The 17,486-nt window shown below is 35.5% G+C and overlaps 1 protein-coding gene across 1 annotated transcript in view; it reads left to right on the top strand.

The window, feature by feature from the left end:
- LOC113434188 (uncharacterized) overlaps window positions 1-17,486 on the top strand; it is a 49,865-nt gene that overhangs the window by 28,325 nt on the left and 4,054 nt on the right. Inside the window, exons 22-32 of the mRNA XM_026697259.2 lie at window positions 135-203; window positions 306-374; window positions 502-570; window positions 5,739-5,807; window positions 6,955-7,023; window positions 7,432-7,500; window positions 8,848-8,928; window positions 10,753-10,788; window positions 14,450-14,486; window positions 15,304-15,861; window positions 17,013-17,251. Coding sequence (XP_026553044.2) covers window positions 135-203; window positions 306-374; window positions 502-570; window positions 5,739-5,807; window positions 6,955-7,023; window positions 7,432-7,500; window positions 8,848-8,928; window positions 10,753-10,788; window positions 14,450-14,486; window positions 15,304-15,861; window positions 17,013-17,251 — 1,365 coding nt within the window. The remainder of the gene's footprint in view (window positions 1-134; window positions 204-305; window positions 375-501; window positions 571-5,738; window positions 5,808-6,954; window positions 7,024-7,431; window positions 7,501-8,847; window positions 8,929-10,752; window positions 10,789-14,449; window positions 14,487-15,303; window positions 15,862-17,012; window positions 17,252-17,486) is intronic.

Raw genomic sequence — 17,486 nt, 5'->3', positions numbered from 1 at the left:
ATAATTGTGAGGCAAACAGGAGGAAGTAGTTCTAGGTATGATGCCTTGAACTCTTTGTCACAAAAGGTTTGTCATTAATCCAATAGACAGATGGAACAACAACAACAAAATCACCGTTTTTCTTGTAATTGAAGGGTGATATTGGATTACCTGGACCACCTGGACCAATTGGAGAGCAAGGGATAGGGATTCCTGGGGCTAAGGTAACAACCAAATGGATAAATCAGTCCCTTTAAAGGGAAAGTGTTTTATGCAGTGTAACTGCAGCTACAATAACATGTCAATATGTCCTTCTTTGCAAAAAGGGTGACCGTGGACACCCAGGACCTCCTGGTCCATTCGGCCCCAAAGGAGATGGCTATCCAGGCTTAACTGTAAGTAGTCAACCTATGCTGTTACTTAAAAAGAGAACATTGAACGGTGAATCCCAGTAAGAAAGAGTAGGGATGGTATGCAATTCAGAACCATTAACCGTTAAATCTATTTACTTCCCTACACCAGGGTCTTCCTGGTCTTCCTGGAGCTCCTGGAGAGCCAGGCCCTGATGGGGTTGGATTACCTGGACCAAAGGTGTGCTTTATATCGTGTGATTATATGCATATATTAGATATATAGTCTAAATAGTGTTATATAAGATAAATTGTATGTATAAAGTATATATAAGAGGGAGGGGAGGGAAGGGGAGAGAGAGAGAGAGAGAGAGAGAGAATGTGATAGGTTTGTTGTTATACAAAGTAAACAGCTGAGGCTGTATGCCAGGGGTCTCCAATCTTGGCAACTTTAAGACTTGTGGACTTCAATTCCCAGCTTTGCTGGCTGATAAATTCTGGGAATTGAAGTCCACAAATCTTAAAGTTGCCAAGGCTGGAGACCCCTGCTGTATGTTATTACCTTAATTTACTGTGCTAAAATGAGTTGGAAGTCAGTGCTTCTTTTTTCTTTTACTGTTTGCCCTAAACTTTTTTTCTTCTTTCCTTTTTCCTCCCTTACTTTTCCATTATTTTCATTTTCTTTGTGTTTTATATTTTGACCAAGTAATAAAATTTGTAAAGAAGTGTGAGAAAAGAGATTGGGCACATACATATATAATTTTTCTTTTCGGGCTGATTGCAATATGGACTTTCAAAAATCTTCACTGAATTATCACATAACAGTTGCACAGCTTTTCACTCATTGGAAGGCTGTTGTCAGCAAACATGTATTACTGGTAAAATTCCTAGTTATTAAATGCTACCTTTTTTTTTCCTGCAAGGATGGAATGTTATGATATGGAGTCAAGTTATTACATATGCCAATAGAAAAATACAGATAGCCCCCAAGATAGGCCCATAATGGAGCCTATCTGTAATGGCCCACGTCACAGCAGTTGTTAGGTGAAACACGTCACCTAACGACCTCTCCCATCTCTGCTCTTCCCAATGAAATGTTAAACTTATGTACCATCACCAAACAGAGCATGGGGTGCCTCTTGGAGGGGGGAGGCCGTGGGAGGCTTAGCAGAGGACCAGGCCCACCTGCCCTGGCCCTCCCAGGGCCTCCATCACCCCTAAGATTCTCATGCTCCACTTCCCACATCTTGGGTCCCAACAGCTCTTTACCTGCTTACACCAGGTCCTCCTAGGCTTTAAGCCTGATTCCCACCCCAACAGGTCAAACATCCTTCTCCTCACTTAGCTCTTGAAAGCCTTCCAGAGTGCTAGAATGACTTTCTTCTTTGTGCAGCCACATGGCACGGTTCCAAAACTGGACTCCATTTTGTTCCTCCATGAAAAGGTTGCCCTAGTCAGGGTGCCATGTTGCCCAGGGACAAATTACTTTGTTCTACTGCTTCTGTCCTTCTGCAGCATTGTGGAGACCTCTCTAACTGCCGCAAAAGGAAGCAGTTTGTCTGGCAGCTGCCATTTTGTCTCCATCTACAAACAGGAGGGAAAACATGGGGGTGCATTTGGATCAGTGCCGCATAGCCCAGGGACACTTGGCCTGACCTCCTTTCACAACATGAGGTCTGGGGTGGTGTGATATGGATGTGTGTGGAGGAAACCCAAGTGCTGCAGGATTCCTCCCTGGGGTGGAATGGGAGAAGAGAGGCAGGGTATATGTGTACTGCAGTGACCCTGTGGTAGGTCATAAGGGCAAATGACAGCAGGGCTTTTAACTTTGAATTGGGGTCATATGTTTTTGGAGGGTCTGCCATAATTTTGAATGTTCATTAAATGGCCTGTTGTTCCTCAGGGATTACCTGTAGTATAAATCCCGATATAAGTCAGTAACAACAATGGAAGTTATTCTGACTTCCGGTGGTGTTCTTGTCGATGACGGATCAGAGACCACGATCATACACGGCTTTGATCCATGCTTACTCTGTTGGAGGGGTCCTTAAAGGACCGGATCCATCTGACCCACCTCATAGGGGTGGGGAGAAGAGGGGAAGACTGCCAGCTGGGTTGAGGGGAGCTGCATCTCTCCTCCCTGGCTTGGTAAACTCCCCTAGAAGACAGGGAGAAGCGGCAGTCTTTAATAGCTGCCCTGAAGACGGGAAGCTGCCGGGACACAAGTTTTGTGCTGGAGAGTAAAAGTGGTGAACGGCATGTAACTGGATAAAAGACTTTGAATATTCTTTTTGAAAACTCCGAAAAAGCCGAAAGAAGGAGCCCTCATTTGGAGGAGTGGTAGTGGTGAACAAGAAATAAGAGGAAAATATAAGGTAAAGAAAAAAAACAGAAATAAAAGAATTATATACCATTAGAGACTAAATTTGGAACAACATATAGAATTGGACATTAACCAGGCATTAGATAAAATGCTGGACTTATTTTGAACTGATAAAATTTAATATTAATACTACAGAAAAGTGATTTAAAATAAAAGAATTCTAAGAAGAAAGTGATATAGAGCACCACCTAAGGATTCAAGATTTCCTTCTTTTATGTTTCTATGGAAAACTATCAGTTATCTAAACAAGATCCCCGGAAGCTCATAAAAAAGAAGGGGGGGATTATAGTAAAATATAAAAGAATGCAATACTTTGGGATTGTTGGAAGTTGATTGTGATAAGAAAACAGAAGAAAGAGAAAGTGAGATAAATGGAGATTTTTGACACGGACTATAATAAAAAAACTTGATCTTTAATAAAATAAAGAATAACTTAATAGACCAAAGAAATGGAAGAAATAAGTAAAGAATTTAAATTGGAGTTCCAAACTGTGAGAGAGATGCTTAGAGAAAAAATGAGACTGGTCGAGATAATGCTGAGTAAAGTAATAGTGTCACAGCCTGCAGAAGAACAAAGGAAGCTCAGAGAGGACAAATTAAAATAGAAAAATAACAGCCTTGATGAATATGAAGAACAAGGACCATTGTCAAAAGTCATAAAAGGATTTAAAACAGAGACATTGACAACAGAGGCAGCAAATAAAAGAGATAAGACACCCAAGATTAAGAAGAAAAAGGGAATATACAAGAAGAAACTCCAAAAAAGAGAACTGAGAAGGGCGGGGGGGGGGAACATGGTTGACAGGCAGAGGGAAATAAAAATAAAACCAGAAGGAAAAAAGAAGAAAGATTGGGGAAATTTAGAAAAGGGAAACCTAGCCAAAATTAAAAGGAATGTTAAAGTTACGAGATTTCGAGATAAGGGTTAGGGATTGTACAAGGGGGATACCACATGGGAATGTATATTGGCATTTAGTTTAAAACTTGCTGGAAATTATTTTAGGATTATATAACTATATAACTATATAACTATACATACATACATACATACATATATATATATATATATATAAACTGTATATGAATTATGCTGTTATGAACCCTTATATTGGAGGAATAAAACAGGGGAATGGAAATGTATTAAAATATATAGACAAAATTTGGATAAGTGGTAAGGAAGAAAAAATATGATTATTAATGATTATAAGAAAAGTGAAATGTATTAAACTATATAAATTTTGGCTAAGTAGAAAAAGAAAAAAATATGATTATTAATGATTAAAAGAAAAGTCAAGATGAAATAAGATATATTAGGAAGTCATTCCAGCAATTCTACTGGGGGGGGGATATCTTAAAATATACATGTTTTAAAATATAGATTTGATTATTTAATGTTAATATGCTTAAAGTTGGGGAATGAATTATTAAATTAGATAGATTGAGGGGATATACCATGTGGATCCTAAATGTATTGGTTTTGTTTCATTCTTGCTTTTTTTAGATTGTTTATTATATAATTATATAATTGGCTAAGGAAAAATTAAGGATAAGAATGATGTGTAATGTTAAATAAAATAGGTGGTAAGCTAAAAACGGAAATAATAGGGGATAAAGAACTGGGAATCTATATTTGGATGAAATGATATTGATATCGAATTAATGAATTGAAATATAAAATGGAAATTTATTTAAAGATAAACGAAATGGATAATGATATGAGATGATATTATATAAGATTGGTGGAAATGAAAGTATGATTATGTATAAGTGTTATAATCTGGAACCATGTTGCTCACGTAAAGAGATGTGTAAAAATTAAAAAAAATTTGAAAAAACAACAACAAAGAAAGTTATCATGTAGACTGCAGGGGTGGGTGGGAGGGAGAGAGGCCACCTATTTCCTGACTTTGATTAAGTAAAACTGGCAAATGCCCTCACCATCCATTCTAGGAAATAAAAGTTCTTCAACAATTGGAGAGTTGTAGGTCACCCCACAGTTAATACTAATTCTACAGATGGAAAAAGCAAATTGGTATAGAAATTGATACAATATTGTACTGAAAATGTTTTGTTCCAAAAATTGAGATATGTGCAGAATAACACCTTCTTAGCAGAGATTCTTTTAAAGTGGATCATGTACCATCATTATCCACCTCTGTGTGTGTTTGTGTTTATGTGTATGTGATGCTGCATACACATATTAACCAAAATGTTTAAGCACAGGTGATTGAAAATGCTACAGTGACCTAGTTCACTGTGTATCAGTAAACCATAAAAACATGAATAATAATTTATAAATTACAGTATATACTACCAATAGTTAGGCTCACATCTCATACTAGGCCAGAATGAAACAAATCATGTTATAATTTAGCATAATGCACAAACTGAGCCATAGATTCGAAAGACATATCTACTTTGTTTTGCTACATCCTTTACCTGTTTTGAGAAAAAGGTCTATGAATTGTATCTCACAAATAAATTTTTATGATTAATACATTGCATCTACATCTGTTAACATCATCAAACAATATCTGCCTATCCCACGTCCTTTGGAGGGACATGACAGAAGGATAAAATGCCAAATCTAGTCTAAACATTTGGCCAAATGGGCAACCAACTATAATAATAATTATATGAGCCATGGTGGTGCAGTGGTTAGAATGCAGTCCTGCAGGCTATTCCTGCTGCCTGCTGACTGCCTGTAATTTGGCAGTCCGAATCACACCACGCTCAAGGTTGACTCAGCCTTCTGAAGTTGGTAAAATGAGGACCCAAATTGTTAATGGCAATATGCAGACTCTGTAAACCGCTTAGAGAGGGCTGTAAAGCATTGTGAAGCGGTATATAAGTCAAAGTGCTATTGCTATTGCTGTATCTTGTTACAATATCTTTAATGCCATCAAAGAACATCTGCTTGTTCCAGGTCCTTGATGGATAGATAAAAATGCCAAATCCAGTCTAAAATCTGACTAACTGTTCAACCAACAATAATAATTTGAAATGTTTACAAATATACATTTTAGGGTGATCCAGGTGCCAGAGGACCATCTGGTCTCCCAGGTCCAACAGGAGAAGGCCTTCCAGGACCAAAAGTAAGTCACAATAAAAAAAAAAATCGCATTGGACCATCACACATCAAAAATAATTATCTTCTCTATTTGTATGTAGCTAGTTTACTATTCATATTAATTTAAGAGGAATTAATATCATAGCTAATAGTTTGTAAATTAAAAGACAAAATAAAATGAAAATTTACCAAAATGCAATTTAAATGGTAATAAAGATATATTGAAGCAAATATAAAAGTTTACCATTCTTGTTGCAAGATTCATTGAATTTCATTGAATTGATTTTAGATTTGTTTTTATTTATTTATTTAGCAAATTTATATAGTTCCCAACTCATACATGGGTGAATCTAGGCAGTTTGCAAAATTTAAAAACATCATAGATAATTTCAGAAATCATAGTTTACTCCTGGGAAGTATTTTGAAATAAAATATAAAGAATAAAGTAGAGATATATCAGGTTTTTGCAACTTTTTCACTAAGATACAAATCATTCAAGTTTCTTTAATGGAGCCACCATTTGTTGGAACAAGCTGGCCATTTTGCTGTGACTAGGATCAGATTGTCCTTTTGCCTTAGAAATCAATCTTGGGCCACCTGTTACTAGGCAAGGTGTAGCAAGTAGGAATGCAACTTTAATCCATAATAATCATTGGCATTAATCAATGCTTAATCGTTGACATAGGTCACTTTTTAAAAAAATCAGGTCTAAGTGAATAGCACACAAACTACTTCTGGTTAGAACAATCTAGAATAAAAAGATAAAATCTTCCTTGAATCGTGTTTGACCTCTGGTGGCTTCACATATACATCTACACTATGTTGTATTCTAAGCAGCCATACAAAGGTGTACTGTATGTTACTGTTATCTTCTTGGATGTTTTTTCCTAATGTAGTCTATTGTTTATCCAGTATGACTTGCTGTACATACAGTACATAGAACTGTCCTTTAAGGTAGCCATGTTGATTTGAAAAGAAGCAGCCTTAAGATATAAAAATCAAGAGATACTTCTAGCATAACTACATTTAAAATTAAATTGTAAGATATATTGATTGCAAACAATAGAAATTTCATGGAGCTTCATGGTTCTTATACAGATTTTAGATAGCAGCAAAATGGAATGGTGGCATTTATGATTCCTTTAATTATGACTACACTTTTTTTTCCTCAGGGAAATATTGGACGACAAGGACCTCCTGGTGCTTTAGGCCCACCTGGTGAAGGTATACAAGGACCAAAGGTATCATGATTTCTTGGAAACTTAGATATAATGAGGAAAAAGCAGACTTCACAAACCAGAGAAAATAGGAATATTTTTTTTTCCTTTATGTATTAAAAGGCCCTTCCATTTGGAGGTGGAAGAGTTAATAAAAGAAATCAATTACAGTTTGGTTTACATCATATTTAGCATTTGTATCATTATAAAATCAATGTTTCTCATGCAACATAAGGGCATATGAAGAATTAAGCCAATACAGATTAGAATATATTTTGGCAAATGTTAGCAATGAATGCTTACGTACGCAAGAATAACCTGAATTTGTGAAAAATCTAATTTTTATTTGTTTTTCCAATCAAATTTAGAAAAGAAGGTTGCATTTAATATATAATAAAACTGTCAACTGTTCTGTCAATTAATTATAATTAGGGTGAACAGGGAATTCAAGGAATGCCAGGACCACGTGGGCCTCCTGGAGAAGGACTTCTAGGGCCAAAGGTATACGCTATACTTCTACACAAACATCCAGTTTGACTCTGTAGATACCGATTCTGTGTTATCAAGAGGCAACATGGGCGTTTAATGCTCCCAAGCAACCCCACAGAGGACCTTCCAAGAGATGGGAAAATATTTATTTATTTATTCATTCGTTCATTCATCAAATTTTGAAATTTCCTATCTCCCTCACAGAGAGACTCTGGGCAGTGTACAAATAAAATATTAAAACATAAAAGCAATATATAAAAGTTTAATTTTTTTTAAAAAGGAGGGATAATTAAAAATCAATGTTAAAAATTAATGAAAAGACTGGAAACAATGCAGTTGGACCTTACTGCACTAGCAGATTATCATTTCACATCATAGTTCAGGGTAGATGATCTCTGATGAGGAACAATGAGGGATATATTACATTTTTCTAAGGCAATTATTATTATACTTTCTAAATACTTGTAACATTCCTCTAAAGAAAACAATACATTTATAATTTGAGGGACCTGACCCATTTGTTTACTTGACCGCTGAATGCAATTCCTAAACTGTCCTCTTTTTTTCCTTTCTGTTCAATTGTGTCCGATTATCAGAGACTGCCTGGGCAAGTCTCTGCAATTTTCTTGACAAGGTTTTTCAGACGTTTGTTTTTGTCTCCATTCTAATGCTGAGAGAAAATGACTAGCCCAAGGTCATCTAGCTGGTTTCATGCCTAAGGGGGGAGTAGAATCAGAGTTTCTCAGTTTTTAGCCTGACACCTTAACCAAATTGGCTCTCAACATGTCTTGGGAACTTCCTGGGAACTCTCCTATGCTTACCAATAATTGGGGCAATAAATACTTCGGCATTTAGAATGGGGAATTGTAAGCCAAGGATAGGCTTCCTAACGCCCAGGATTACCAATATAATTCCAAATATTTCCCCTCGTGCTCACCGCATCTGACCTTGAAAAATAATCACTAAAATGGCAAAATACCAGCCTCAAGCATCCTATTGATTGAGGATAAGCATTATTACAAAGAAAGAAAGAAAAAAAGATGGGCAGCTGCAATACCAAACAACTTGGACGTGAACTCATCTGCCCAGAAAAAGGCAAAAGGTCACAAGGTAATCCTTGGCTAATGACCACTCATTCAGTGATATTCAAAGCAACGATGGCACCAGGCAAGTGTAGTTATGACTGGTCCTCAAAGTTCCTACTGTTCTAGCAGCCCTGCTGAGGTCATGTGATTGCCATCAGGATGCTTGGCAACCGGTTCGCACTTAAGATGGTTGCAGCATCCCATGATCACAGGACAGGAATTTACATTACATTTAAATAAGATGCTTTACAGATGTTGTATAACTAATTCAAAGGGTGATCGTGGAACTGCAGGAGAAAGAGGAAGAAAAGGCGAAAAGGGCAATATGGGAGACCCTGGAACAGCTGGAGAACCTGTAAGTACATAAACCCATCAGATGCTGCAGAGTATATTGCCAAAACTCTGCCTGTGCCTACATCTTAAGTATTAGCATTAGTTTCAAGCAAATAATGTAGCTTATAGAATAGGTGCCGACTCTTCTTTTAAGGGTCCAGAACAATTCTTAAGAAGAATACAGGAAATCCTCGATTTACAATCATTCATTTAGCAACTATGTGAAGTTACAAAGGCACTGAAAAATGTGACTGACAAACAGTCCTCACTTTTATGACCATCATAGGATCTCCATTGTGAAGCAATCAAAATTTGGGCATTTGGCAATCAACATGCATTTATGACAGTTGCTGTATCCCAGGTCATGTGACTGCCATTTGCAGTCTTCCCAGCCAGTTTCTGACAAGTGAAGTCAATGGCGGGGGGGAGTTGGATTTGCTTATTGACCATGTCATGTACATAACAACTGAAATGATTTGCTTAACAACCATGGAACAAAGGTCATAAAACTGAATACAACTAATAACTACCTTGCTTAGCAATGGAAATTCTGGTCCCAACTGTGGGGATAAGTTGAAGAGTACCTGTAATTTGACTAGATTAACTTTCTGAATGATAGTTCCATCTGGAAAATTTGGGTTGGAATATCTGTGGTTCAACACCAGAAGCACAATTATAAATTCCTAATATTTCAAATAAAATTAAAATAAATAATTGCGGCTTTCCGAACATTTTATCAGTGGGCTCTTTGGCGCTCCCTGAACTTGATTGTTTCCTTGCAGACAATTCATTACCAAGCTTACATCAATGCTAGAAGGGAGTAGGGTTTACTTTCTTTTTATATACTAGTGACTTGCCCTGTCAATGTTAGTGCTCTTAGAGGTTTGTTAATTAGGCTGTTATATATTCTTAGCTTGTTGGTAGTCCCTTGATTTGGGTATTGTTTACTTCTTGATTAATGGTCTAGTGTTAATCTCTGCTTATCTCAGTATTGATTGATAGTGAGGAGGTATCTCACTCTCTTTGTTTCTTTGGTTCCCCCCACCTTTTTTTTCTTTTTGATTGTCTCTTGCATGGTATGTAGATGTTATTTATCTCTCTGTTCCTGTTAATGACCAATTTGACTAAGTGCCAGGCTTCCATGAACTGTTTAGCATTTTTGGATTTGGCTTGGTCTAGAATGCTCATAGTTTCCCAGTTGAAACTATGGTTCAGTCTGTTCGTGTGTTGTGAAATTGAATTTTCATCCCACTGATGATGTTACCTAGTTTGGTAATGAAATGTCTGCAAGAAAACAACCACGTTCAGAGAGTATCAAGGACCCTACAGTTCAATCTTGAGCTACAAATATTCTCTTCTATTAGAAACAATTCATCTTATGTCAACATATATTGCCAGACTGCATTTTGCAGTCATGGGATTGCTTCCGGCAAAAGTAATAGAATTACTCTGTTTAGGAGGCATGTGCCATTATAAGGAGGTTCTACATTTAACACTTAAGGACAAGCAATGGGAGAATCTTTTTCATCAGTAAAGTAGTTGACAATATCTCTCCCTTTGACTAGGTTGGAGACATGGAAAATATCTTTGGGGACTCTCAGATCTTTCCCAAGCATAGCCTCTGTCTCTCCCTCTTCCTAGTCCAATCATTCCTTGGAAGAAACTAGTTTCAGAAGATGGCAGGAAGGCTGGGGAGGAAATTCGCCCTATCTCCAACAGAAATAGTAGGAGCAGTTGATCCTGTTTTCATAGGATGGTTGGCCAGGTTCCTATGATTATATGTGCACTGATTCATCAAACCTTAATGATGAATTAGAAATAATAAAAAAAAATATTTCCTTTTCAGGGTAGAACTGGACCCAAGGGAGTACAAGGTCTAACGGTAAGCAATCTTTTTCAGAATCAAGTTTAGTTATGCTGTATTGTTCTCAATTAATGTGCCCCTAATAATAATTATGAAATAATTATGAATTATTAATCATTTAGCAAGTCATATACAGATGCATTTTTAAACAATTTAGATATCTTGCACTGGTATCCATTTTACATATATCTAAATTGTTTAAAAATGCATCTGTAATTTTTACGCAAGTGGAAGAAAAAGGGCACAGAAGATACCCCTCTGCCTTTTTAAGACTATTTCAGTTATTTATTTCCAATGATTTATTTTATAGGTTCTGAGCACCTTAACAACAGTTTTTTTAAAACTTAGTATTTCTGTCTGTAAGGGGTACACATGATTAAAATTTAAGACAATCAATTTTTTTTTAAGAACAAGTTTTATTGATTTTTGAAGACAAACAAAACATAAAACATAAAAGTATAAAACCTCCTTTCTAAGAATTACTTATAAATTTTAACAAGGCAAATAAAGCATTATTTTTTAAGACATAGTTCCACATTATCACATTTCCATTTACACATATGTCTTTTCCAAATTTCTCATTATTTCTCCCTTCACTTTTATTCAATTATATTTCTTTCTATCAAGGTTTTAGTAATTCTCAATCAGTCATAAGCACACAAAATACATAACATAAAACAAGACATAAAAAAAATAAAACCTCCTTAATTGTCATTTATACATGTCTTCCAAATTTCTCTCCCTTTAGTTTTATTCCTCCAAGGTTTTATTAATTCACAATCAAACATAACTAACCAAAACACAAAACATAAAACATAAGACTTCTTTTGAAAAGTGGCTTAGCCCTGGGTTACATCTTTTTTAACAGACCTAAATCACATTCATGCTCACCTTATATACCATTCATATCTTATTAACCATTTTATATTTTCTATATAACTTCTCCCATCTTTTCACTCTCTTAATTATGTTTTATTTATTTCATCTTATTTCAAAATCATTATGGTTGTATCTTCTCTTCTCTTATATTTGTCTCTTCTCTTTAGCAAAGAATTTCCCCTGTAATCACTTTTAAAGTGTGACGCCTTCCCCTAAAGTAAAACTTAAAATAATACATAATTTCCATCCTGATTCTGCATAGTACATTCTACATATTACATTTTAAAATAAAATAAAAATAAGCTTATAGTATAGTTAAATATATAATTTCCATTCTAATTCTAATTCTGATTAGTACATTATTTTAGAATACGAAAATGAAATACTAAGTTTATAATAACATTAAGACAATAATGAATTAAACTATAACTAAACATTAATCATTTTACACATTCTCCTTAATATTTTATTAAATATTGAAATCTATCATTATTAAACATTAATATTTTATTAAATATTCCAATAGACTATTTCAAATGCAAATACTACAATACTATCTTATGTACTCTTGCAGAATCTTTCTTTAATTATACACTATCCATTATCCTTTATCTCTAAAAAAAATTTGCTTTTTGGCATCTTGTTCTAGCCCGTGGCTTTTTTTCCCTTTTTCCCTCCCTTTCTTCTCCAGTCTGGTCTTTTTGCCCCCCACTCTCCTAACCTCCCCCTTTTTAACTTTCCCTCTTTGTTGTAATTCTCTTTTCAATTGCTTTCTAACATTGTACCTTTTTTTCACCCTATTTTTCTTTTTCTTGGTTGTTTTATTAAATCTTAAATTCTCATTTTTCCTTCCTCTCTTCCCATTTTCTTTCTTAATCGGACTTTTTAGTCCATTAAAGATGGCTTCTTCCTTTTCTTCTTCTTCTTCCTTCTCCTTCTTCCTCAAGTATTTGCTGGTACGTAGAAACCGCCATTTCTAAAAAGTGGAAGACAGCTCCCAAGGAATCCTTGCCATTTTGCTGTCTTTCTTTTAATTTTTCATATTACATTTTTAGTTCATCCACAGATGGTGCCATTGTAAATTTTTAAAAACAACCCAGATGTTTTCAATCTTAAAGTAATTTCCAAATGTCAAAGTTATCAAAAAATCCAAACAAACAAAAATTATTTCCTCTTCTTTTTACAATTTTTCCTCCAGGGGCAAAATCCCAAATGTATTTTAAAACCGTATTACAGTTAATTGATGGTCTTATAATCTTCAAGGCGTCTCCTCCAACAAAGTTTTAAAGATTTTTTTTTTTAGTCCTCTCCTTCCCACTTGTAACAAAGAACTTATTTTTACCTTTAAAAAGCAGGTTTTTCTGTGCTCATTTGCTTTCTCCGTAAGGAAGGGGAGTGAACTTTCCTTCAGCACTTTTGCCGCTGTAACAAATTCTTTTGGAAACAAATGTATCAATCCGAAAGTCAGGTTTCCAGGGTGTTTTGAAAGTAAGAAGAAGTAAGCCAAGAAAACTTCTCCTTCTGGCTCTTCCTCCTGCACAGTCTTATCCGGTTGAAGATTTCTTTGTGGCTGCCATTACTGACAGCCGCTCCACCACCTCAGGAAAAAGGAGTCTAGCCGGCTGGGGAAAGGGGGTGCGATATCCCCAGACCCCTGCCCGGATCTCCTCTGTCTTCCGCTGCCCCTTCGGGATAGCGACAACTCCCAAATCCAATTGGATCGGGGGTACCTCAGCGGCAAGCGCAGCAGGGACCCGCAGAGAAGCGGATTCCTGCCGCCACCGAAGCCTTGCAACTGGAAGTTCCCAAGACAATCAAATTATTTTGGTACTAAGAGTCACCAAATAAAATAAAAAAAAATATATTGTAAATGTAATCGCTTTTCCTTCCTTCCTTCCTTCCTTCCTTCCTTCCTTCCTTCTTCCCTCCCTCCCTTTCTCCTCTACAACTAGTAGACCCTTAAAACACCAAACAATGTGTGTGTGTGTAGGTATATATAATATGTATGTATGAACATGGATGTACAAACAGAAACAGGTCTGTTTACCGAAGTAAAATGTTGCAGAATTGGTTAGAATGCATGTTTCCTAGGGTTTTGTTTTAGATGTAATGGCACTGGTTATGCTGGAGTTCTTTGTAAAGATTAAATGGAGTTTCAGTGTGTTTCACTCTGATTTAGGGAAAAGGATATTAGTTGCTTGGATTACTTTATTTTCAATATCCACCAACTAGATGATGCTCTGCCTGGAAATGAATGAAAAATTGTCTAGTAGTAATTATGCATATATATATAACTTTGTTCACAAGTTACAAATTATAGCAGCTGGCAGCTTGTAGCCAACCTTGGCTATGAGACACAGAGAGAATTGGTTTTCCCCACCCAGTAATAATTCCCCATACTTGATCTAAATGTTCAGTTACATACCTGGAGAATTGAAGTAAAATGTTTTTTTGAGTAGCCATATGTTGCTTGGTTATTGTAAAATAATTATTGGTGAAATGCAAGAAGATCAGCTATTTCCTCACACAGAAATATTTTATTTGAGGAATTTTAAGATATTGCATCATTTTGGAATTATATTATTCTATATAAGAACAATGTTGCTTATGTGACTAAGAGTACTTTGCAAGCATTTTAAGTATTGGTGATGAATAAGATAACATTCACTGCATGAGAATATGAGATTATTCTAGGTATAATAAATACTATTTTTATGTAGTTTTTCCAAAGGCCATGTTATAAATTGCTGAAAATGAAACAATTCTGTAATACTATATGTGTATTTCTTTTCTAACATAGAGAGAAGATATAATTAAGTTAATTAAAGAGATATGTGGTAAGTTTGCAACCTGTCTTGCCATCATAACCTCGGACAGGTTCTTATTCTTTTCCCCAAATTGGAAAATTATTAGAATATTCTTTACTCAAAGATAAAATGAAAATGCCAATAATCAGGTTACTCCTGTGGAATCAGAATAGCATTGAAGACTTGGGTTTTCCCCCAAGCACAGGGATAGGGAGGGGTGGTTAGAGAGGATTTAATGTGGGACTGCATGTGTGATGAAATGTGTCTATGAAGGGAGAGGTAGTATGATGGACTACAGTGAAGCAGCACTTTCATAAAAAGCAGGAAGCACATTCCAAGGAGGATGAGATAAGAGGCAGCTCAGCCCAGAGCTGGATACGAAACGGAAGGAGAGAGTCAGAATAGTGATTCCCAAAAATCTTTCAGGGTACATGCATTAGTATGAGAGTAGTAAAAGTTTAGTCTGCAAAATTCTGTCTATTGAGGGTAAGCAAATAAAGAACTGAATGTTGGCATGGTTATATGTGGTTCTTTGGCTGGGGCTAATGGTATGTTGGAAATGTAACATTGGTTCCAGGTTTTTAATATTTATGGTTTTAATAGAGTTAATATAGTATTATGCTGTTTTATTATTGATACTGTTTTAATTGTTGATTGAGAGCTACCCAGGGTTCAAAATCAGAAGGAGGCGATATAAATGCTTTGAGTAAATAAAATAAAAATATTGTTTGAATTAAAATTGTAATAATGCTCATGTTCAGTGCACATGGAAAGATTTATATAGTTTGATCTTTCAGTAAAAAAATATTCCAAATTTAGTTGTTGTTTTTTAATTCCTTTTTTACAGGTTGTGGCATTAAATGCAAGGAAATACCGATGGAGCTAGTGTTCGTGATCGACAGTTCTGAAAGTGTTGGCCCAGAGAATTTTGAAATAATCAAAGACTTTGTTACTGCCTTAGTGGACAGAGTAACTGTAGGGAGAAATGCTACTAGAATTGGACTTGTTCTCTACAGCCTGGAAGTTCGGCTCGAATTTGGGCTGAATAGGTACACAGCTCAACAGGATGTGAAACAAGCTATCAGAAAGATGTTATACATGGGAGAAGGCACTTACACAGGAACTGCCATCCGCAAAGCAACCCAAGAAGGCTTTTTCGGGGCTCGAACTGGCGTAAGGAAAGTTGCCATAGTCCTAACCGATGGGCAAGCCGATAAGAGAGAAGCTGTTAAGCTGGATATTGCTGTCCGAGAAGCTCATGCAGCCAACATAGAAATGTATGCAATTGGAATTGTAAATACTTCAGACCCAACACAAGTTGAGTTCTTACGTGAGCTGAATCTAATTGCATCTGATCCAGACAGAGAACATATGTATCTTATTGATGATTTTAATACTCTTCCAGGTGAGCATTTAAACATGGTTCTGAAGATTCCATTGATATATAGTTCCACTTTTACCCTTCAAGCTAAAAGGTCTTGGTTCTGTGTTTTGGTGAGTCCAGTCAATGGATATCTTTGTAATGATTAAGATCCCAAAACAATCAGAGTGCAAATAGAGAATACTACTAGGAAAAATGACATCATTTTTAATGTTATCATTGCAAACTATGATATGTATATTTTTACGTGTGTTACCTACCATTCTAAATCTAGTATATGATCATACCATTTGAATAACATAAAATGACATACAGTAGCTTTTGCTGTATGAATACTGCTAGAGATAATCAGAAGTTACATGATCATTTTGGTTCAGGGTGAACCGAAGTGGATCTATCCTTAAGATGATTACAAAACTTGAGAATTTTTTTTTAAATTGCATGGTATACCCACCTATTATATCTGTATTTATAACCACCACAAGAAGGCAATGGATGAACCAACATGTTAATGGTTGGTAATGGTGATGGTAACCTAAAATTTAATGTTCATTCTGTAACGTTCATTACATCAGAGAACTCTACCTTTTTCTCAAAGGATAACTTAAAACGTCACAGGTTTGCCTAGTGCTTTAGCTAATCCTAACTCTCAACAATCAACTATTTTTCTTTTATGAAAAATATGCTACTGGAAATATTTTTGCTAGAAATCATTACCTCTACTGCCAGTGTTCTCCTACTCAAGATATTTGGAATTTACAGTCAATGGTAAAATATTTTACATTCTGAAGTAGCACTTCTATTTCAGCTCTTCATTCTGTAAGGCAAGAGAGACCAATATAAATATTTTGGAGAACAATTTTGTCAGCCAGCATGGAAAATATCAGAAATATTAGGAATTATAGTAGAAAATACCTTGAGAATACAAAATTGTTTATTTCTGCTTTGGTACACATGCTGATATCTAGGATTTTCCTAACTGATATACAATATTGGTAAGAGGTTACATGCTAAGATGTGAAAGTAATATTCCAAGAGCTAACTACACATCAAAGAAGCAGTCAACGCTTTAAAAAATGACTTACATTCAAAATACTATGAATATTTGTATTACTTAGTCAATAGTTGTATATTTTACCATATTTTAGACTTTTCCTTTTCTTCTTATTTTATAGCTTTAGAGTCCAAACTTGTTAACCAGTTTTGTGAGGATGAACATGGTGCCTTAATATATAACCGAGTTGGAAATGGAGGAAGCATCAGTGGATCATTGATTCATTCAGTATCTTCTCACTCTTCACAACATTTATTACACATGAACAATAAGAATGGACAAGCAGTATCTTCAAGCACATATGAATCATCAATGAAAGACAATTCCATAACTGGCCAGTTTTCTCAACCATTAATTCTGGTACTTGTCTGAAGTCCACTTTATTTTTAAAAAAACCCAAAATACAGAAATGGGGTGGGTTTCCTTAAAACTCTGTTAGAGAAACATGGCTTTGCAGTCCATTTTTTAAATCAGAGTATTTTTAATAAGTGTCTGGGTTAGTTGCTAGATAATGCTGATGATGGATTTTACAATTGATTCTAATAATATAAATAATATTTAGTAAAATAATAATCTGATTTCTGAAATGATATTG

This window comes from Pseudonaja textilis, chromosome 1, assembly GCF_049901715.1.
Source record: "Pseudonaja textilis isolate UNSWEBS1 chromosome 1, rPseTex1.2, whole genome shotgun sequence".
Taxonomy (NCBI): Eukaryota; Metazoa; Chordata; class Lepidosauria; order Squamata; family Elapidae; genus Pseudonaja; species Pseudonaja textilis.
The sequence above is the reverse complement of the archived record's forward strand: the minus strand, read 5'-3'. Positions and strand labels throughout refer to the sequence as shown.